We start from the raw sequence: 24,181 nt of genomic DNA on the forward strand, positions 1-24,181 counted from the left end.
TCAGAGACCCCAGTCTCCCCTTTTATATCAGAGTACTCAGCCTACATAAGACCCCTCTGCCCCCCCCCTTTCACATCAGAGACTTAAGTCTCCCCTTCTACATCAGTGTCCTCAGCCCCCTCCTTCTTTTACATAAAAGTCCTCAGTTTCTCCCCCCTCTTCACCTCAGAGGCCTCTGCCAACTCCCCCCCCCCCCCCACACTTCAGATTTCTTTGGCCCACTACTTTAACATCATCTGGCCTGTCTGCACTATGGAAATTGGAAATGCATGACGCTGTGCAAAACTATGGGGCTCATTGTAGCACCCCTGTCAAGCCCTGAAGGCACCCCAGAGTGGAGAAATGCTGTCCTAGACCACAGACAGAGATTGTACATTAACCTGTGCAGTGCCATGCTGCATGCCTCATGTTTGAACACAAACAAAATCTTCTGACACCAGAATGCGTGATTTAGATTTAGATTTACTCTACTATATGCTGTGCGCCCCCATCCCTACAATACACACTGCGCCCAGGGCAGCCCCACCTTCTGCCCACCCCTTGTCCCAGGCCCTGCGAGTATGTGTATGTATGCATGTGAGCTAAGGGACCTTAGAATGTAAGCTCCTTGACAGCAGAGGCTGATGTAAATGCACAAAATGTAAAGTGCTGCGTAAATTGTTGGTGCAATAAAAATACCTATAATAAATAAAAAAAGGCTCCAGTCCTCTGGACATTTAAAGTTGCCTTGTCCCTTTATAGAAGACATAAATCTGTAAAGTATGAGGGTGTAGAAGAGTGGACATTATGAGCGCTCTTGCTCAGCCATGAAGGTGTTGTTTGATATATACAGTGAAAATTAAACATTTTGCCCGTTTTACTCCGATGATACCACTCCAGGTTAGAAATTGCGGTGTGATCGGTGTCATTTGTGCCGGAGTCCTGTGGAGCTGATGAGTGGGGATAATTGAATCGGGAGAATTGCTGATTCATGTCTTTCTTCTTTGATTCTCCTTAATATTTGCATGTGGCTCTGCCTGATCAACAGAGAACCATGCAATTGAAGACAGACAATCATGAAGTCTGATTTTCTGCAGACACCACACATTTACATATATATTCAGGAGAATAAAAAAAAAAATAACGATTTCCTTATTTGTCTGGATTTTATTCCAATTTTTTTTCAACATTACTGGTGAAAAACGGAAGTTACAAAGAGAATGCTGATGAAATATCAGAGACCATTTTTTAATGCAGTGCACAAATGCATTTATGTATTCATAAATAAATTTGTAGAGCGCTCTGTGAAACTGCATGTACATTTTTTCCTCTGCAAATGGGGGCAGAATTGATCATTACTAGGCTATTTTCTCTCCAGGTTGACTGTTCCATTCATACGCAATAGAGAAAATCTGAAAAATACCGCATTATGGCCACTAGATGGAGCTGATACTTATTTGCTATGATCTTTAGTGCCATAGCGCCATGCTATAATAAGGCTTCCCTGCAGCCTAGGTATAGTGAATATCTACTAAATTTGCACTGTTTAGGAGATACTCACACAGTATACAGCCGAAGACCTCACTGGCGCATGTGCTCTGAAGGGACAGCATACCCGTGCCATAGCTGGAGCAGTGCATACTAGTACATTATGACTTAAACCTGCAGGGTGCTAAAAAAAAAATATTTTTCTGGTGGTTTACTACCACTTTAAAGTGGCAGTAAACTCTGTACTACTACTTGTACCTATAGGCAAGCCTATAATAAGGCTTTCCTTTAGGTACTGTTAATATCTCCTCTTGCACAGCTTAGGAGTTATTCAGAGTGCGTGCAGCCGATGACATCACCGGCTTACAGTGCCGGACCTTCAGAGCCTATGCTGGAAATGGCGGCTCTCGTGTGCATGCTCCAGAGAGACTTTATGGCGCCCCTGGCCACTCATGTAGCTGGAGGCCGCGAACCCAAAAGGAAGACGGGGAAGATGTCAGCAGTGATATCACAGTGCTGGAGTGCTTCTTTCTCAAGTAAGTCTATCATAATGTGCTAGTATGTGATGCATATTAGCACATTAAGACAATGCCTTGCAGGGAATTTTTTTTATTTTAATCACATGCCGTTCACAACCCCTTTAATGGTAGTAAAGCAGATTCTAGCGGATTCATGAAACTTAGCCCTAGTCTCTGATAGTCATCTATAGCATGATTATGATCTCCAACCATTGTGCTCCAATCGAACCATTTCCTCTAGTAAGGCTTCAGTCTGTGACAGTTTTCTGGAGCATTACTTGCCAGAAATATTATATGAAAACCTTTGGAAACATTAGAGGCCACGTGTGACCTTCATACCTCCCAACTTTTTGCCATGGGAATGAGGGACACCTATCAGCAAAAGTATGCAGGCATAGGAAACACCCCTTGCCACGCCTCCTTAAAGGAGAATTGTACAAAAAAACAAGATTGGTTAAACCCAAGTGTTTTTTTGTTTTTTTTAGCACTATTATTTATTTATATTGGCTTTTGGAATATTTACAAATGCAGCAATTTAGAAATCAGATGAAAGATTTAGCACTGGAAAAATAGATTTGATAGATAAAAAGTGCATTTTATATATAACTATATAGATCAGACCAAAATGAGGGGCAAATAAGAAGGAATGAGAGACAGAGGGACATTGCTCAGGGACAGTCCTGAAATCAGGGACAGTTGGGAGCTATGGACCTTGCAAGCTGCAAACCACTGGCCTAGGTTATTTTTATATAAGTACCACTGGAAGGAGTCTATAGCAGCAATTTCCCCAAGGATGTACTTCCACCCTTTTATTATCCAAAGAAGATGGTTAATGTTTTTTCATCGACTTTTTAGTATTGGTTTGCCTTTATCATCGCATTTTAAAAATCCTTAATTGAAAGACACAAGCACCTTCTCTTTCCGGCCCTCTTCCTCTGCAAAGTGACATGTCCTCTTCAACCTGTTGTCTCCTTTAATATTTTAACCCTAATCTCCTACTGTCATCACTGTCAGGTCCCCCGGCCCCCTCCTTAACTTTTCATCAGCTAACCCCACAGTATATTTTTGTCCTCTAATAAACGTTCCGTTATTGTTCATTGAGAGAAAGCGACATTTCCTGAGATTCAAACTCTCGGAGAATTGTTGGAAGGAAGCAGATTTGCCTGTTGTAAACACGGCGGCATTGTGTGCAGTGAGACGGCGAGTGTCACACTCTGCTATGGGCATGGGGGTGGGGGTGGGGAGGGGGGGTTTATAAGGTTTATAAATGAGGACATATGGGCAGTAGAGGAACATTTCTAAATTGTGATATTGAAGGTAAAAAAATAAATCTGTAAGTCCCAGAGCCTTGGGGTCTGAGGTCAGTTTCTCCTCAATAACCTCCTAATTTGGCCGCTAGCCAATAGCAGCATATAGGAATCCAGACTTTGTTCCAAATTAGGGACAGTCCCTGAAAGGGACAGTTGGGAGCTATGCTTTAGTTCTACCAAGACCTATGTTATGCATGGATCTGCCATTGTTTATTTGTATTTTTTTATGCAACAACTACATCAATATCAGTATTTAGTAGAGATATATTCTTCAACCAGTAGATGGCAGTGTTTATAAAAAGAATTTTGCCGCTCTGTATGGTATGCTCTATGTCTTTACCCTGAATACGATTTCCTGTTTCCTGTCTGCAGTTAAGCAGCAAAGCCCATGTGAACAGTGTAGTCTGTTCTGCAGGGCTATATACAGAATTTCTAATGCCCTGTGCACACGGTTGGAAATTCCGGTGGAAAAAATCAGATCGGATTATGTTGTCTGAAAATCCGATCGTGTGCGTTTCTTTATTTAAACAGTACAGAATAAAACTGCTTATGCAAGCTATATTTTCTTATATGTATGCTTTATAGGAAAACTGCTACAGTCTGTAAATACAGAGTTTAAACTAACTAACAGGTTAACCCAAGTTAATCTTATATGAACTAATAAAGATGGAGTCACTCCGGTTCAGCCATATCACAACAGGCTCTATCAGACTTTTTCTGTCGGATTTTCCGACACACAAAGTTTGAGAGCGGGATCTAAAATTTTCTGACAAGAAAATCCGATCGCATAAATTCCGATCGTGTGTAGACAATTCCGACAGACAAAGTGCCACGCATGCTCATAATATAATAGAGAGGAAAGCTATTGGCTACTGGCCCGTTTATAGTCCCGACGTACGTGCTTGACGTCACCTCGTTCAGAACGATTGGATTTTCTGACAACTTTGTGCGGCCGTGTGTATGCAATACAAGTTTCGGAAAAAATCTAATTGATTTTGTAGTGGGAATGTCCGACCGTGTATACAGGGCATAATGGATACAAGTTAATTGGAAAAACTAGGTAGGTCTATATATTACATTGTTTTGGTAAATCTAAAGTTGATCAGATTGTACGGTCTGATTGTAACGTGTATGGTGACCCTTAGAGCTTCCACAATCTAAAAATGAAACTGTACATATACTGCGTCCAATATCTATCAACTCAATAAAAAGAAAAAATCATATAAGCTTTATCATGTCAATATATTTCCAAAATATATTTTTCAACTTTTAAAGCAGTACTGAATCCAAAAGCAAACTTTTATTACTGTATATTGCAGCTTACTAATTCTTAGATATGAAGGCTGCTTTCATTTTCCCTTTTAGGCTTTCTTTCTTCTATTTTTATCTGGTGATGCAGCCAGTGGAATGTATCAGTTTTCATGGGTGAGACAAACCACTTAACACTGGCAGGGGTTATTACAATGATCAGTTTTTACTTATTTATGTAAAACCTTTATCCCAAAAGAAAAAAAAACTGTTTGCTGTAACTGATTATAAAGTATTAGCTGAAGTTTGGCTTCAATTAGTGCATTTAAATCTGCTGATACATTTACCACTCCCCTCCCGCCAGACTGCCAATGCTGCTGTCTGCTGTATCTCCTGCACTCATTCCTCCAGAGTTGCGTCTCACTATTACAGGAGTCTCCTAATTGTGCATCTGTGTTCTTCAATGCAGTGAATGCACTGCTGGTGAAGATGCTGGTGAAGACATGGTCCACCACTGTCCCTATCATGATGATGTGCAACCATTGCTGGAGTGTGTATGGGAAGTGGCAGAAAGAGGCTGCAGGAGATTTGTAGCACCGAGATGCAAAAATGGATGCAAAATTATGCACATTATGATATGTTTAAAAAAGCAATTCTGACACACAGTGGGGGTTATTTACTAAAACTGAAAAATGCAAAATCAAGCTCACGTCTGCATAGAAACCAATCAGCTTCCAGGTTTTATTGTCAAAGACTAATTGAAAAATCTGAAGTTAGAAGCTGATTGGCTACCATGCACAGCTGCATCAGTTGTACTAAATTTCCTATACAGTGTTTTATCAAGCTAAATGTCACCTAGTTAGGGTTTGGTTGTACTTTAACAGTGGAGTTATATTGAGTTTTTCCCACTTCATACATTATGGATAGAGAAGAGAGAAATCCGTCTGATGTTGAAGGATCACAGAATGGCATAAAGACATTTTAGCAATGGGCCATGGTCATACAAAGAACAATATCTCATATTCTTCACATACAACAGGCTAGATGAGTTTTTCACAGGCAGTTGACCTATAAGCATACAATATAAGACCATACTAAGATCTGTTTAAATGGGGGAGGGGGGATTGCTATTCAGCAGATCACATGTCAGCTATCCAGACCAGATTTTATGTATTAGCAGAGAGGTTTCCAACTTGCAGCTTGTGTGCCCCTTTGCTTGTCTTTATCTGGCCCTTGGAGCACTATTCCTCCCACTGACACCAACAATGAGGCACCATCCCTTCTACTGACACCAATGATGGGGCACTATTGCTTCCATTAAAACCATCGATGAGTCACCCTTCCTTTCATTGACACCAACAATGAGGTACTGATCCTTCCATTGACACCAATAATGGAGCACTATTCCTCTCATTGATAGCATCGATTAAACACCATTCCTTCCCCTGACACCAACAATGAAACACCATTCCTTCTACTGACACCAATGATGGGGCACTATTCCTGCCAGTGGCACCATGGATGGGGCACTATTCCTTCCAGTGAAACCAACAATGGGGCACTATTCCTTCCACTGGCACCAATGATGGGACACTATTCCTTCCACTGACACCAATTATGGGATACTATTCCTTCCACTGACACCAATTATGGGATACTATTCCTTCCACTGACACCAACGGGGGGCACTATTCCTTCCACTGACACCAATTATGGGATACTATTCCTTCCACTGACACCAACAGGGGGCACTATTCCTTCCACTGACAGCAATGATGGGACATTATTCCTTCCACTGACACCAACAGGGGGCACTATTCTTTCCACTGACAGCAATGATGGGGCACCATTCTTCCACTGACACCAATGATGGGACACTATTCCTCCCACAAATACCAATAATGGGCCACAGCCTCGAACGGATGCAGGCAGTGTATGGCTGACAAGGCTCCTTCTATTTTTCAATCAAAGAGTGTCGGGCAGATTCTTGTCTGGTTTATTAGGAACTGGCAAAAATATTCTCAGCATGTGGAAAGCTTTAAAAAGTATTGTCTGTGGCCCGGCAAGTAGCATTTTCAGAAGAACTTGAAGGGTTAGCTCACCATTATAATAAAATTTACAGCGCAGTCAAGGGGCCCCAGTAGTTTCCAAGTCATTACTGTAGGCCATAGGTGCTCAACCTGTGGCCCTCCAGCTGTTCCAAAACTACAAGTCCCATGAGGCATTGCAAAGCTGATAGTTACAAGCATGACTCCCAAAGGCAGATGTATGATGGGAATTGTAGTCCGGCAACAGCTGAAGGGCTGCAGGTTGAGCACTCATTCTGTAGGCCAAGCAAAGCTTGCATAAAAAAGTATTTGCATTATTACTGCCCAGTGCGCTCTCCCTCAACCCACATCTCAGCTCCCATCCTCCACTCTCGGAGCTTCTGTAACAGTGGCAGTGATTTGGAGACCACCAGAGTCCCTGCACTGTAAATTTTATTATAAAAGTGGAATAACCCTTTAAGCAATGGTGGCCTCTGCATATGAGCTCCGGTTTAAAATGCTTATTTTCTTTTGTTCTATTTTACTTTTCAACAACTGTTAGGTTGAGCGAAGATTCTTTCTGTGTAATGCCCATTTGAGACACAACCGTTTTATTAGTACATAAGAAGTTTATGAAGTCCATAGCAGACAAGAGCACCACGTCCACTGAAATCAATAGATCATTACAGTACTGTATAGAAAGTTTAGTGAAGTTTGAGAAACATAGTATAAGGAAAAAAAAAATGTGTACCATCAGAAACACAATAGCAAAGTATAAAGTACAGTCACCCACCCCAACCAATCAGGATGTATCTGCCACTGATCCCAAGGGTCATGTGTAGAACTATATGCTAAATATACTTTTTTGAGGGCCCATATGTTGAATGGTCACTGGCTGCTGCAAGTATTCAACCTGGGTTTAATGTCTGTTTCCCCCACTGCTTGCTGTGGTTCCTCCTGTCGGCTTGTCTCTCCTGTAGTGACATATGAACCAACGGGAGAAACCACAGCCTGGAGTGGGGGAGCAAGTATTACATACACCCGGAAGTGTGGAATCTAGACAGCCACCAGCAAGCAGGGAGGAAATGTCATTCAACAAATGTGCCATGCAAAAGATAAAGTGTTTGTTACCCCAGCATTTCATATTCCTGATATGTATGCCTTTTACTTGCATGAAAAAAAGTACCCTGTTCTCTTTGTATTGCTTCCTTTTTGGGAAATCGCCAATGTTCCTACCATTCCCTCTGCTTTCCTGTTAAAAACTGACCCCACTAAGCAGGAGAACACACTGTGCTGCAAACTCAGCCTGCTCTCCTCCAATGATCAGACTTGTCCTGACCCCCCCACTGCACAGCCATTCACACGGAAGAACCTGTGGCTGTTGCTTCTCCTCCCCCCAACTCTTATGCAGCTGCGAGCAGAGGGAATGTGATCACTTAAAAAAGGTATTTATAAGTTTTTTTTTTATATTCATACACAAATGTTGTGCCTTTCATTTCTACTTTAAATTGAATAGGTTATTTTACAAGGTGATTGTTTGCAATCACTAAAATTATAACTGTTTTTTTACAGCTATGTAATTCTATACAAATGAAATCTCATTGGTTGCTACAGATTATTATTCTGCACATCACTGTTCTTTGTCCTTCCTTTTTAAATAAGCCTGTCTATAGAAAATGTTTTTATTAATAATATCCAAAATTGGAATTCAATGACAATAGAATCCCTTAGATCATTTTCCCGAGGGCCCATAAAAAATGCTATAAACTAAGGAAATGTAAAAACTGCAGGAAATAGGAAATTACTAGGACTAAAACAAGAGCCAAGGAAAGAAATAAATTGGGAGGAAGCTGATAAGGAGCAATCTAAGTTAGGAGTTATGTAGTATATTAGGAAATTCAGAATGGAGCCAATCAGAATTCAACACTGGAGCACAAGTGAGCCTGGCAGTATGCTTCCCAAAGCCCTGCACCTTCAATACAAGCACACCAGAACTGCACTTAGAGGCTATAGGCCAGCCAGTCCCAACCAGGGTTAAATGGATACCTAACGTTTCCCAAGAGGCTGCCAGAGGTTCCTTGAGCTATGGCTGATTGACCTTCCATTTTAAGTTGCCTCCATAGTTCCAGGACCAGCGCCACTTGGTATCATCAAAGGCATGACACCAATGATCTTTTTTAGCCATCTGTAAGAGTCCCGTTATGACTACAATGTAAGGGGGGCATTCTTCCTACTGACCCTTGATGAATTGGTTTTAGTAGGGGTTCCCCCAAGACCTGAAAATAATTGTAATGGTTCCTCAAGAGTAAAAAGATTGAGAAAGGCTGCAATAGGCTTTTAAAGAGGAAGTAAACCCTGATGGGTTTACTTCCTCTTTTTTTCCCTGCAAAGGTAAAGCATAATGGACTACTATGCATCGCATAGTAGCTCATTATGTGTCACTTACCTGACACAGGAGCCAGCGAAGTCGCCGCTGTCCCCTGTAGTCCGCCGCATCCATGTTGCTTGTGGCGTCTCGCAGCTCCGACGAATCACAGCGGCGCAACCGCGATGACGTCACTCCCGCGCATGCGCACGGGAGTCGCGCCTCGCAGCTCCGCCGCTGTCATACGGCGAAGCCGCGATGACGTCACTCCCGTGCATGCGCAGGGAGTCGACAAATTTGGCAAATCCATTCTTGGATTTGCCGCATTTAGTGCGCCTGCGCGCCGCTGTCTACGGCGCATGCGCCGTAGACAGCGGTGCCCATTTTCGGGCAAATATCTCCTAAACCATATAGGTTTAGGAGATATTGCTTGGACCTACAGGTAAGCCTTAATCTAGGCTTACCTATAGGTCCAAGTTGTTTGGAAGGGTTTACTTCCTCTTTAATGACCCATATTTCTCATGTTCTGAACTAAGCTTCATAGTTCTGACCCATTCACATCAGAATGCAGTGTGATGGATCAAATGCGTTGTTGTGCATCAATATGCTCATGATGTGCTACTTTCAAAAGCCTATTCATAAATTATTATTATTATTCAAGATTAATACTGTATACTGTCAACAGTTTGCACAGTGCTTTTCAATATAAAGAAAGATTAAACAGTTATAATACAATGCAGTGCAAGAGGATTAGGAGGGCCCTGCTCTTGAAAGCCTTAAAATCTAAAAGGAGGGGCAAGTGGTACAAAAGGTAGTAACTTTGAACTTTTGTGCAATAAAAAAAAAGGTAGTAACTTTGGGGGGATGAGTTCACGGAGAACGCAAAATTTCAGCTTTTAGGTAGGGGATGGTAGGCTTCCCTGAACAGATGAGTTTCAGGGATTGTCTAAAGGTAGACGGAGTAGGAGATAGCCAGACAGATTGGGGTAGAGAGTTCCAGAGGATGGGAGAGGTTCTGGAACAGGTCCTGGAGGCAAGCATGGTGACAAAGGAGCTAGACAGCAGGGGGGTCTTGGGAGGAGTAAAAAGAATGGTTTGGGTGCTATATTGAGACAAGGTTGGTGATGTAGCTTGGGGCAGAGTTGTGGCTTTGTATGTTGTATAAGTATTTTGAATTTCATTAGTTGGGTGGTCAGAAGTCAATGGAGGGATTGGCAGAGAGGGGATACTGATCGATTGGTGAGGTGAAGGAGTCTGACAACAGCATTCATGATATACTGTAAGGCCTATGTAAAGGACGGCCAATGAGGATGGGGTTTCAATATTTATTAAGACTGAAAACAAGGGAGTGAATGAGCATCTTGGTGGTGTCAGTGGTTAAGAAGGAGTGCATTTTAGAGATGTTACAGAGGCAATGGTAGCAATATTTGGACAGTGGTTGGATGTGGGGATGAATGGAGAGGCCGGAGTTCAGCATTTCACCTAGCACCCTGGCATGAGGAGAGGGACTGATAGTTTAAAGTGGTTGTAAACCCTTACAACACATTTTCACCTACAGGTAAGCCTAGATTAATTACATGGTTTAGGAGATATTTACAATTCCCCATATGAGGATTCCTTCTGCATGCGCACTGTAGAAGGGTCACCGTTTTCATTAAAGGACATGTCGTGACTGGCGGCTCCCGCGCGCACGCGCAGGAGTGACGTCACGCGACTCCGGCCAGTCACAGAGCCTGAGTCTGGGGCCCCCGGAAGGAAGATGGACTCTTCCAGCCAGTGAGGAAATCGGTGACATCACATGCTCCTGTGTCAGGTAAGTGACACATAATGGGCTACTATGCTTTGCCTTTGCAGGAAAACAAAGAGGAAGTAAACCCATCCTCTTTAACAAATGATCTTGATCAAAAAGTCGAAAAAGGATGCATGTGGGAGTCAAATATTATGAGCTCAGTTTTGGAAAGATTGAGTTTTAGTGAGTGGTGTGACATAACATCTACAGCTTTACATCAATTAGTAAATTGGTAATGTGATAGAAGACTTAAAGGGTGATCTAAGGAGCAGAGAAATAGATTTGGGTGTCATCCGCATAGAGATCTTATTGGAAGCCATGGGAGGCAATTGACTAGCCAAGGGAGGGGTGTAGATAGAGAATAGAAGGGGTCTGAAAGACAGAGCCATGGAGAACAAGAAAAATGATTGAAGATGTGGGTTAGAGAACGCAGAAAAGGGCAGGAGGGTGATCAGAGTAGTTGTGCAGGGATGGGGTCCAAGAGGGTAGGTGGTTAGATGGGTATTAGAGAAAAGTGTGACAACCTTCTCTGCAGTAACAGGGTCAAAAGAGGAATGTATAGAATGTGGTAGTTGACATGATATGTTAAGTGAGGGGGTGTATTGCATCTATTTTGTTTTTGGAACAATTGGTGATGTCCTGGGCAGTGAATGAGTTGGTCAATGGAGGTAGTAGGAGACAAAGAAAGGAGTTAACTTGGATTGGGTGAGAGGGTGGTAATGAGCATGATAAAATAGGTCTATCTGGTCGCACAAAGGGAGAAATTATATTTTAGTTAGATAATCATAAAAAAACATGGGAGGCAATGGGGGGGGGGTATATAAAGAATTGAAGGGGTTTAAATACAGAGCATTTAGGAACCCCTACGAAAGGGGGAGAGAGAGTATTGATGTGGGCTAGAGAGTGCGGAATAGGGCAGAAGGGTGATTAGAGTAGTTATGAGGGGACGGGTCCACGAGTGCAGGTGGTTAGGTGGGTATCAGAGAAAAGTGTGGCAACCTTCTCTGTAGCAACAGAGACAAAAGAGGAAAGTATAGAACAAGGTGGTAGACATAGTATGTTAAGTGAGGGAGCGTATTGCATCTATCTTGTTTTTGAAATGATTGGTGATGTCCTGAGCTGTGAATGAGTTGGTCAATGGAGGCAGTGGGAGGTGAAGCAAAGAGATGACTGGGACTGGGTGAGAGAATTTTATTAAGAGTGTCAGGCCCGGAAAAAAGACCAGAAGACAAGGACAGTGGGATGACATGACTGGGTTAAAAGGGGAGTTTTATTAAGTTTAAAGGATGCAAGGAGGTGGGAGTACTGATCTGATTGGTGGGGCCGGACAGAAACAGGTGGGGTCTTCAGGGTGTTGAGTTTAGTTGGAGGACGGCAGACATTGTGGGATCTTCCCACCCTAATTCCCCTGTATTCTCTTATTTTTGCTTTGTTCCTGTTATGTGCAGTGCAGTCTTGTGGGTGGCAGCGTTAGTCATGGCAGCTGATGGGCTTCAAGGTCCAAGAAGGTAGGCAGTAGTGAATGTGAATAGGTTGGGACTCGTCTTGGGTATGGCTCTCCTTAATCTGATACGTTTATGGTAGTACCAGGGTACCAGACAGAGTCAGTGTGGTGCGTCTGGAGGCCTACTTTATGGGTCACAGTTACTAAGTTTAGTTGACTACAAGGACCTTGAGACTTAAGTACGTATTAGATATTGAAGGTCATTCTGTTGTTGGTTATTTGTTATGTATATTTGTTATTTAAATTTACATTTTTGTTAATAAAGTGGCTGCTATGGCCATTAAAAACCCCAATTGGTGTTGATGTGGTTTATTTTGGTGGTGTGGTGTGGTGGAGGGGTGACCAGGCACTATGAGGTCAAACTTCTTTAATTCCCTAGTCCTGATAAAACAGGTTTACTTGGCAGCACAGAGGGAAAAATTATATTTTAGTTTAGATACGGTTTAAGATAATCATAAAAGAAAACCCTATATAGTCACCAAAAACTCACCACACCGCCCTTTTAACATGCCTTGCAACGTTGACCTTCTAAGAGTAAATAATTGTATACACAACCTCCTAAAACAATAGGCCCAACCTGCTCTGTGTAGCCAGACGGCCATAGAAAAGCATGAACGCTTTGTCATCAGGAATCCTCCAATGGCCGCCAGCCCAGAATGACACAATTATTTGCACACTCCATTCATCCTTTAACTCCTCCGAAAAAAAAAAAAGGCCCCTCTTTGTGCTGGCCAAACAATAGGCGGCTTCCGTATACAATCCCAGTCCCACACAAATTATATCCCCCTGTGTCCCTCCACTTCTCTCTCTAAGGGGGTCAATAGGTTACCGCTGAATGACTGGATGTCATCTTTCATTATTGCTGGCGTCTGCTCCGAACGGAAGATCTCACTCCGTGCCGCAGTCAGGAGTGTCACCATGATTTGATTTAAATAGGTGGAATTATATAATTTGTGTTTCTCCCGCAGGCATGGACGGCCCTAAAAGCTGCCATAATGTGCGCTAAGAACAGGGCGACTGTCTCAGTGACTTATCTGGATGGGACTAACGAGACATGTCTGCGCAATTTAGCCGGCCGTAGCTGGGGGTATGGAAGGTTTACCGTGACGCTAACGAGAGTTTATGGGTCTCATTTTAATACAGAAAGAGAACTAAGATCGCATAATCAATCGCCTAATATGAGCTGCGTGCATTAAAATTGTTAACAGAACTGCCTATTCCATACATCCGCTCTTTATTTAAAGAGAACCTGTCAGACATTTTTTTAATGTTTAAATCTGAACTCCAAGCAGGGCATGAAGAGCACAAATGAACACAGCTCCATGTTCATTAACCGCTTCACTACTGGGCACTTTTACCCCCTTCCTGCCCAGGCCAATCTTCCGCTTCCAGCGCTGTCACACTTTGAATGACAATTGCGCAGTTATGCAACACTGTACCCATTTGAAATTTTTATAATGTTTTTTTTAACACAAATAAAGCTTTCTTTTGGTTGTATTTAATCGCCACTGGGTTTTTATTTTTTGCTATAAAAAAGAAAAAAGACTGAAAAGTTTGAAAAAAAAATTCCCCTTAGTTTCTGTCAGAAAATTTGGTAAATAAGTAATTTTTCTCCTTCACTGATGGGCGCTGATGAGGCTGCACTGATGGGCACTGATAAAGCAACACTGATGGGCATTGACAGGCTGCACTGATAGGCAGTGATGACGAGTGGGTAATATGCAGCACTGATGGGCACTGATAGGCGTCACTGATAGGCAGCATTTATGGGCACTGCTATGCAGCAATGATAGGCAGCATTTATGGGCAATGATAGGCACCATTGATGGGCTGCACTGATGGGCACTGATGGGCGGCACTGGTGAGCAGGCACTGAAAGGCAGCACTGACAGGCATTTCATCAATGGTGTGCACAGATTGGCATCACTGATGGGCACAGATTAGCATCACCACTGTGCACTGACTGGCATCACTGCTGGGCACTATTGGGGCTGCACTGATGATCAGTGCCCTGATAATCTGTACAGGTCTCCCCTGTGAGGAAATGCCGCTGATTGTCTCTCTTCTCCTTACACTCTGTAAGTGAGCGGCAAGGAGAGCCGATAAACAGCACTTCTGTGTTTATCGTTTGCTATGATCATATGGGTAAAGAGCCGTGCAAGCGAGGAGAGACTGGGGTGACATCATTTGTCTATACGGCGGGCGGAAGGAGGTTAACCCCTTCCCGACCAGCTGCCGCAGTTATACTGTGGCAGGTTGGCTCCCCCAGATGAACCGTCGTATCTATATGTCAACTCACCTTTTGACCATTAGGGGGCACCCAGGGGGCATCCTATGTGCACGGCGGTCGCGACGCACATCGAATCTGGCGTCACGATGCGCGTCACGACCACCGGGCACCCAGGATTACTCCACACAGAGACAGAACGGAGATCTGTGAATGTAAAATGACAGATCTCTGTGCTGTCAGGGGTGAGGAGAGTTATCTGTTGTTCATACTAATTATGAAACGCGATCGGTTTCGTCACCCAGGCAGTCCCATCCCCCCACAGTTAGAATCACTCCCTAGGTAACACATTTAACCTCTTGATCACCCCCTACTGTTAACCCCTTCCTTGCCATTTTTATAGCACTGATCGCTGTATAAATGTCACTGGTCCCAAAAATGTGCCAGAAGTGTCTGATCTGTCCGCCACAATGTTGCAGTTCCGATAAAAATCGCTGATCACCTCTATTACTAGTAAAAAAAAAAGAATAATAATAAAAACAGCATTAAATCTTTCACCTATTTTGTAGACGCTATAACTTTTGCACAAACCAATCAATATACGCGTATTGTGATTTTTTTTTACCAAAAATAAGTAGAAAAATACATATCAGCCTAAACTGAGGAGAAAAATAGCTTTTCTTGAAAAAAAATTGAGGATATTTATTATAGCAAAAAAGTACAAAATATTGTTGTTTTTTTTCAAAATTGTGGCTCTGTCTATTTTTTGGTTTATAGCACAAAAAATAAAAACCGCAGAGATGATCAAATACCACCAAAAGAAAGCTCTATTTGTGGGAAAAAAAGGACTTTTATTAGGGTACAACATCGCACGACCACGTAATTAGTTAAAGCATCGCAGTGCCATATCACAAAAAATAGCCTGGTCATTGAGCAGCCAAATCTTCCGGGGCTGAAGTAATTAAAGAGAACCTGTCAGCCATTTTAAATGTTTAAGGGCCGGTTCACACTGCGGGCGATGCGAGGCGACACCGACTTGCCTCGCCGCGACCTGCCGCGACCTCAGCGGCGATTTGCAAATGACTTCTGTATAGAAGTCAATGCAAGTCGCCCCGAGGTTGCCCAGAAGTAGTACAGGAACCTTTTTTCTGAGTCGGAGCGACTCGAGTCGCTCCTCTCAGAACGGTTCCATTGTACATAACGAGGGCGACTTGTCAGATTGCGGCGAGGCAAGTCGTGTCGCCTCGCATCGCCCGCAGTGTGAACCGGCCCTTAAGCTAAACTCCAAGCAGGGCTCAAAGACACAAATAAACGCAGCTCTATGTTCAATAAATATATATATATATATATATATATATATATATATATATATTTTGCAAGCATTGTAGGTATCTGAATTTGACCTGGTATGAGCCTGTTGTAGTCCCTCTAAAGCAGAGCTCAGACTGGTGGAGGGAGAAGCAGCACAAAGAGCTAATCGGTTGTGCCGCAGTGCAAGAAGCATGCTGACCAGAGCTCGGTTTCACGTTTAAAGTGGGGGGGGGGGGGGGGGGTGTGGGGAGGAGACCTGTTGTACTACTTCAAGTGATTGTAAACATGTTGCTCTATAATGTGTACTTGCCTCAATTAAGAGCTAAGTGTAATTTCTGTACACTTCTTTGTTCCTCTGCTTTTAGCACAAATCTCTTCTGACAAATTTTCCTGACACCAGGAGAAAAAAGGTGATGGGAGGGAGTTTCAGCACACAACCTGTGATTGACAGCCACAGCTCCTGTGTTCCTGTGTGCTGTATGAAGGTAGGAGGGGGACGGTCCCTTCCCTCCAATAAGCTCTCAGAGCTCTCCTCACTGAGCCCTGCAGTGTGCAGTGTCAGCTCTCTGCCCTCTGTTTCCTTAAAGCTCAGACAAGTCCCTAATTTTTCGAGGGACTGTCCCTGATTTGGAGCAATGTCCCTCTGTCCCTCTTTCCTCCTCATTTGTCCCTCATTTTTGTCTGATCTATATAGTTGACTATAAAATGTACTTTTTATCTTTCAAAAAGTGTTTCCCAGTGCTAAACCTTTCATCTGATTTGTAAATTGCTGCATTTATAAATGTTAAAAGCCAATATAAAGGAATAGGAGTGGCAAAAAAAAAGGTCTTTGTGGATGTAATTAACCTTTTTTGGGTTAATTCTCCTTTAAGGGGGTGTGTCAGAGGGCGTGTCCTATGCCTACATACCTTTGCAAGTAGGTGTCTCTTATTCCCATCTCAAAATGTTGGGAGATATGCAAAAAGCCATGTAAGACAGCTCCCTTATATGTGCTGCATTTGTGTATTTAATTGTGTGCCAGGAGTTCAGTTTTAAAGCACAACTCCATTCAAAGACTTTTTTGTTTGTTTGTTGCAGTATGTGTCCCCACTAGAGAGATTTACCAGTACTTCTTGTCTAGGTGCCAGATCACTTTCTCGAAAAGTTCAAAGGGCAAAAAAAAAAATGGCTGCAGAAGTACTGAAAAAAAAAAATCCCTGCCAGCAGGTGCATAGCGTGTGCGTCGCCGCGGTATTGTGAGCATGTGTGCTGCAATGCATTGTTAAAGCACATAACACGCCATTGAAATCTGTGCAGAGCAGCATGATGCTGTGTGTTGTAAGGCACTACATTGCAAGGAAGTGTATACCTGCCTCGTTTTATCGCAAGGCAAACCAATACCGGGTGTGAACAGACCCTATACAGAGCCTTTGCCTTGTCTGCATATTGGGATTGCACTGGGCATCACTGCCCTACGGGGCCAGTGTAAATAAGCCCTAAGACACCACATTGTCAATGTAAATCCTGCATGTTGCTTTTTGCTATTTAATATCCTAATAACAGTAGCTTAAAGTATCTTATCATTTAAATTTAAAAGTATCATTTTTTAAATTATTTAAAGTATCAATAAAAATAATAATAATAAAAAAAATATTACTAAAAAAAACCTACATAATCTTTAACCTTTTTTATTTACCTTAAAAAGCCATTTTTAATATTTTATAATCTGCAATCTTAAATAAAATTATTTTTGATGATCCTGCCATTAAGATCTTTGTGTCCCAGACTCCTAATTGTGTTCCTGCCTTCTCACCCCATCACACACCCCCCACCATGGAGACTTAAATGGCCATTTTAACCACTTGCCGACCACCCACAGTATATATATATATATATATATATATATATATATATATATATGTCACTACTTAGACGTTTAATGCCAGGATTATGGCAGCAGCCTTGCTTTTAAAGATAAATGAGAGATCTGGGGTCGTTAGAGCGAGAGCAATAATTCTAGCACTAGACCTCCTTTGTAACTCTAAACAGGTCATTTTTAAAGAGTTGCCTATGGAGGTTTTTAAGTACCGTAGTTTGTCGGCATTCCACAAGCGAGCGCGATTTTAAAGCGTGACATGTTAGGTATTTATTTACTTGGCGTAACATCATCTTTCACATTATACACAAAAAATTGTCTACCTTTAGTGTTTTTTTTTTATTCATTAAAGTGTATTTTTTCTCCAAAATATTAAGTTTAAAAGACCGTCGAGCAAATACAGTGTGACATAAAATATTGCAACGACTGCAAAACGATTTTATTCTCTAGGGTCTCTGCTAAAATAGATGTATATAATCTGTGAGGGTTTTCTCATTTTTCCAGCAAAAAATACTAATTTAACCACTTCCTGCCCAACGTCATATGACCTCCAGGGCTTTGAGTGGGGATATCTGAGGGTTTCCTGCAGCTGTAGGCATCCTTCAGATATCTTCTTTTTTTTCTGGCGATTCCTTGCACCGTAAAGCTGCTTGATTGTTTTTACAGGCAGTGGGGGGGCGACAGACATCACCCCCTCCCGCCACCCTCTAGTGCTTCTACCGGCTCGCGATTGGTGGTCCAGAGAATGAATCGGTCAGCGGCAGGAGCAGATGGTCATCTCTACGACCTTCGAGAGTCGAGCGCGAGGTTATGATGTCACGTTCTCCTCGGCAGTTGTAAACACTCCCGTTGCCTCAGCTGGGAAGCCATTCATTTTTTTTGGGGGGGGGGGGGGGATTTTAGCCTTTCCAGCCTAGAGGAGAAATGTGGGGACTTATAGACCCCAGAGCTCACTGTAAAGAGGACCTGTCATGCCCTATTCCTATTACAATGGATGTTTACATTACTTGTAATAGGAATAAAAGTGATAAAAAAAAGGGAAAAGAGTAAAGGGAAAGTATTAAAATATAGAAATAACAATATAATAAATAAATACGAACGCATACGTACATACGTGCGGGATATGACTAAGGCCTTATAGGCTGAAACACGTCAACTGACTTAATCTGCGTTTGTTCACTGTGGCTATTCAATAAAATGAAGAAATTTGACCAACAACTGGAGTGCGGATCATTTTTTCTACATACATAACTTGTAAACAGGTTTCAAACCACACATGTGAGGTATCTCTGCAAACATTAGAATGAGAGCAATAATTCTAGACCAAGAACTCCTCTGTAACTCTAAACGGGTAACCTGTAAAAAATTTTAAAACGTTGCCTTTGGAGATTATTAAGTACCGAAGTTTGGCGCCATTCCACAAGTGTGCGCAATTTTAGAGCGTAACATGTTAGATATCTATTTACTTGACATAACATCATCTTTCACATTATATAAAAAAATTAGGCTAACTTTGATGTTTTGTTTTTATTTAATTCATGACCCTGTTATTTTTTATTTTTTCCAAAAAAAGAAACGAATTAAAAAAATTGCTGCACAAATACTGTGCGACATAGAAAGTTGCAACGACCGCCATTTTATTCCCTAGGGTCTCTGCTAAAACAACATATATAATGTAATATATGTAGGAGAGAAGTGTCAGAATTGGCCTGGGTGGCATGTGGTTAAACTTGTGAACAAAAAGCTCCAGAAAAGGCCTGGTCAGCAAGCGGTTTTAAGGCGCATTGTCCATTGTTGTCACCATCAAGTATTTCCATCCTGAGAAACACTACAGGTTATGTAGGCATGCAATGGCTGCAAAGAGGCTGTAGGAGATCAGTGGCACTGAGATGCAACAAAGAATGAAACGATGCAAAAACCTGTATTTTATTTTTAAAAATGAATATCGTTAATTTATGACACACAGTGCTTAAATAGCATTCGTACCACACTGCTTTGCTTTAAATAATATTTTTAACACCCACAACAATTTTATATAATGCAAACATTCGGATACAATGAATCAGGAACATTCCTTATGTAATCTGCTCGCTTTTTTTTACACTGTTTTACTCAACTTCTCTTCCATTTGTTTTAGCCGGTAATCCCTCTGTCCGGGATATTTATCTGTACAAGCTTTGTAGCACTTGAAATGACAGAAGTGATTGGAGACATGACTCTGTACAACCATGATATAGTCCAGGTCACATATACTGACTGGGTGGCTGGAGGTACAGCGCTATTAATTAAAGGCATGTGATTGCTAATGGATATGTATTTACCAGTGCTAATACTATGAAACAAACAAACAGTCTACAAGCATATTAAGGGGTCTATGTAGGGGGAATACAGGAGAACGCAGTCCCAACACCTCCAGCATTTATTGGCAAGGGGTCCTGGGGTGTGCTGGGTCCTCTGGTGCTGACTGTTAGGAGATCTATTGTCGCTTGGGGGGATCTTAGTGCTGAGAAGGGCCTACTGTTGAGGGAGGGTCTATTGATGCTGAGGGGGGTATTATATTGCTGGGAGGGTCAATTATTGCTGGGAGGGATCTACTGTTGAGGGAGTGGTCTATTGTTGCTAGCTGCTGGATGTTCTATTAACGCTAGCTGCTGGGAGATCCAGGATTGCTGGCAGGGGTCTATTGCTCCTGGGATGGATCTATTATCCCTGCGGGATTTATTGTTGAAGGAGGGGTCTATTGATGCAGAGAGGGGTATTATTATGCTGGGGGGGGGGGTCAATTATTGCTGGGAGTGATCTACTGTTGGAGGAGGGGTCTATTGTTGCTGGTTGCTGGAGGTTCTATTAATGCTGGCTGCTGGGAGATCCAGCATTGCTGACAGGGGTCTATTGCTCCTGGGGTAGATCTATTATCACTGCAGGGGATTTGTTGTTGAAGGAGGCTTCTATTGATGTTGAGGTGGGTATTATATTGCTGGGGTGGGTCAATTATTGCTGGGAGGGATCTACTGTTGAGGGAGGGGACTATTCTTGCTAGCTGCTGGAATTTCTATTAATGCTGGCTGCTGGGAGATCCAGGATTGCTGGCAGGGGTCTATTGCTCCTGGGATGGATCTATTATCCCTGCGGGATTTATTGTTGAAGGAGGGGTCTATTGATGCAGAGAGGGGTATTATTATGTTGGGGGGGGGTCAATTATTGCTGGGAGTGATCTACTGTTGGAGGAGGGGTCTATTGTTGCTGGTTGCTGGAGGTTCTATTAATGCTGGCTGCTGGTAGATCCAGCGGTTGCTGGCGGGGGTCTATTGTTCCTGGTGTGGCTCTATTTCCCCTGGGGGATCTGTTATTGAAGGCAGGAGTCTATTGTTGTTGGTTAGGGGGTCTTATGTTGCTGGGGGGTAAATTTTAGCTGGGAGGGATTTACTGTCTATTGTTGCTGGCTGCCGAGGTGGGTCTTATGTTGTTGGGGGGTCAATTATTGCTGGTAAGGATCAATTATTAATGGTTGCTGGAGGTTCTTTTAATGCTGGCTGCTGAGAGACCCAGCATGGCTAGCGGGGGCCTATTGCTCCTCCAATGGATTTATTGTCCCTCCCTTCTAGATTGCAAGCTCTAACGAGCAGGGCCCTCTGATTCCTCCTGTATTGATTTGTATTGTAATTGCAGACTGTGTTCCCTCATATTGTAAAGTGCTGTTGGCGCTATATAAATCCTTTATAATAATAATAATTGTCGCTATGGGGCAACTGTTAAAGGAGCGGTCTATTGTTGCTGGGTGGTCTGAATTTGCTTGTGGGTCAATTAGTGCAGGGAGGGACCTACTCTTGAGTGAGGGGTCTTTTGTTGCTTGCTCCTGAAGGGTCCATTGATGCTGGCTGCTGGGAGATCTAGTGTTGCTGGTGGGGGTCTATTGTTCCTGGGGTGGCGCTAGCTTTGAGGTCAGACAGGGTGCCCATCCCCTCCCTCGACATTCTAACAATAATGTAGCTGGCAAGGAGATGGCTGCTTCAACAAATGGCACTTTTTCACATCTCCAAGCACTTGGCCGCTTGCATAGAACACTTTTGCACCCCTTTCATTTCTCATGAGACCCTTATCTTGGGCGAGTGCTTGGAGGTGAAGAAAAATGATGTGTGTCAAAGTAGCCATCTCCTTGCTAGCTGTGTTGTCGGACGACCATGGAGAGAGCACTGTCTGATCTCAAAGCTAGACTTAGACAGCACATAGGAAGAGAGGACAAAGCACTACATGTAGGCTGCCCCATGGTGAACAGAACATAATAAACATTGACGTTGCCTTCTTTAAGTACTTTTACATCATACAAACAAATTGAATGGAAACCAAAAGATGGTGGATAACATATTCTTTGGTAAGTATTCCCCGTCCCTTTCAAATACTTTGTGTTTAGTCTCAGAACACGGATATCTATATAGTGTTTACTGTCATGGAGACAAGACACGGGGAAGTTTTGGAAGACCTTTACGTCTACGAGATCTATAACCACTTAGACCACAAGCACGACATGGGAAGCAGAGCGGAACCTACCTGATTTGTAGAAAGGAAGTCCTGGTTACTTTCATTCATACTCATGTACATGTTTTCCCCATCAAACTGCAAGAAAAAAAAAAAGAATTGAATTTAAAACACAAATGTTGAGCTTTGTTTGGAAGGGACACATAAGTATTTGATCATAGGTGAGATGTAAGCACATATAGTTCATTGCCCCATACTTTATATATGACTTGTGTTACGTGAAACATGCTTTCTGTTTCTGATTTATTAATGTGAATCCATAGATGTCTGTGAAGGTTCTCAAAAGACGTACAAAGGGTTGGGGATGGTGGTAACATCATCAACTTAATATGTCATATTTGGTCAATAGCATTGGGCTAGCAGCCTGCTATCACTTGATAGCCTCCTGCGGGTTCAGGCAGTTTAGCCAAATCTTAGCTCACCCCTGGTTCTCATTTATCCAGAAGAAGTCAGTCAGCTTGACTTGTTCCGCAATGTTGAAGACATTTTTTAGCTCATCCAAGCCACTTTTTGACATCGAACATGTGTCAGGAACATAAATGCTGGGGTATGTTCCCAACACTCATTAGAACTGAAGAAGTGGCTTGGGTACGAATATGAAATGTCTTCAACCTTACAGGACAAGTCCAGTTGAGTGTGAATCCGGAGATGTAGGTGAAGGTGTTCATTAGACGCAGTCGCACATAACAAAGGGGCGAGGATGTTGGTGACATCATTGACCTAATATGTCATATTTGATCAATGACATTGGGCTGGCTGCCTGTTGTCATCTAACAGCCTCTCGTGGGGTCGGTCAGTTTGGCTCAAATCTTATCCAGTTTATGGTAAATCCAGAAGAAGTCGTCAGTCACATTCAGCTGGACTTGTTCCACAATGCTGAAGACATTTTTTGGCTTATCCAAGCCACTTTTTGACTTCTAACAAGTGTCAGGAACATAAATGCTGGGGTATGTTCCCAACACTCATTAGAACTGAAGAAGTGGCTTGGGTACGCTATGAAATGTCTTCAACCTTACAGGACAAGTCCAGTTGAGCGTGAATCCGGAGATGTCTGTGAAGATTCTCAATCATGATGAGGAGGTTCAAGCTAAACTCAGTTGTGCCCAAACCCACAGGAAGCTGTCACATGATATTCTCAGCACGCAGTCGAACATAACAAAGGGGTACAGATGATGGCGACATCATCTTCCTAATATGGTCATATTGGGTCAATAACATTGGTCCGGCCGCTTGCTATCATTTGACAGCTTCTTGCGGGGTTAGAAGCTGATTGGTTGCCATGCACATCTGCTCCAGATTCTATCTGCTCAAGTTTTGATGAATCCCCCCCCCCCCATGGTATTAAAATACTATATAACCCTCAAGTAGGCGAGGAGTCAGGAGCTGGTAGCCAATAAAAGGTATTTATAATAACAAGGATAGGGAGAATGTCTGCAAATGTGTAAGAGGGAGGGAGAGGAAGCACATAAGACTTTGTTCCTTATATGTGTGAACATATCCTACAGCACTTAACATGTAATATCATAAGTATTTTTGCAATATGCTTAACTATGCAGTGCTCATTAAAGCAGTAATAAAACCAAAAATTTAATATATTGCAGCTTATCGAATCCAAGGTCCGCCTGGACCCCCCGATTGTTCAAAAGAAAGGTAGAACGGTGGTCTACCTATGTAAACAAGGCAGATCGCCGTTCTGCTAGTAGGGCAGACAGAGATCCTATGTTTCTGCTAAGCAGGAATACGGATCTCTGTCTTCCCCCAGTAAATGCACCCCCTCCCCCCACATTTAGAAAGCACTCCCTAAGAGCACATTTAGCCCTTTGATCGCCCCTGATGTTAAACCCTTCCCAGCCAGTGTCATTAGTAAAGTAACAGTGTATTTGTTTAGCACTGATCACTGCATTGGTGTCACTGGTTCCCAAAAATTGTCACTTAAGTGTCCGGTTTGTCTGCTGCAATGTCACAGTCCCACTAATCACCGCCAGCAGGGATATGGATCCATTTCTTCCCCTAGTAAAAGCACC

General features: G+C 42.7%; 1 protein-coding gene across 5 annotated transcripts in view; it reads right to left on the reverse strand.

Annotated features, from left to right (window-relative positions):
• The window catches only part of TOX2 (TOX high mobility group box family member 2), a 209,776-nt gene that overhangs the window by 119,393 nt on the left and 66,202 nt on the right, over nt 1-24,181 (reverse strand). For all 5 annotated transcript variants that reach the window (XM_077459178.1, XM_077459175.1, XM_077459179.1 and 2 more), the window contains exon 2: nt 22,170-22,235. In XM_077459178.1, the coding sequence (XP_077315304.1) occupies nt 22,170-22,235 (66 nt within the window). The remainder of the gene's footprint in view (nt 1-22,169; nt 22,236-24,181) is intronic.

This window comes from Lithobates pipiens, unplaced genomic scaffold, assembly GCF_037356315.1.
Source record: "Lithobates pipiens isolate NorthernLeopardFrog02 unplaced genomic scaffold, aLitPip1_a1.2 Scaffold_28, whole genome shotgun sequence".
In the NCBI taxonomy this organism is placed as follows: Eukaryota; Metazoa; Chordata; class Amphibia; order Anura; family Ranidae; genus Lithobates; species Lithobates pipiens.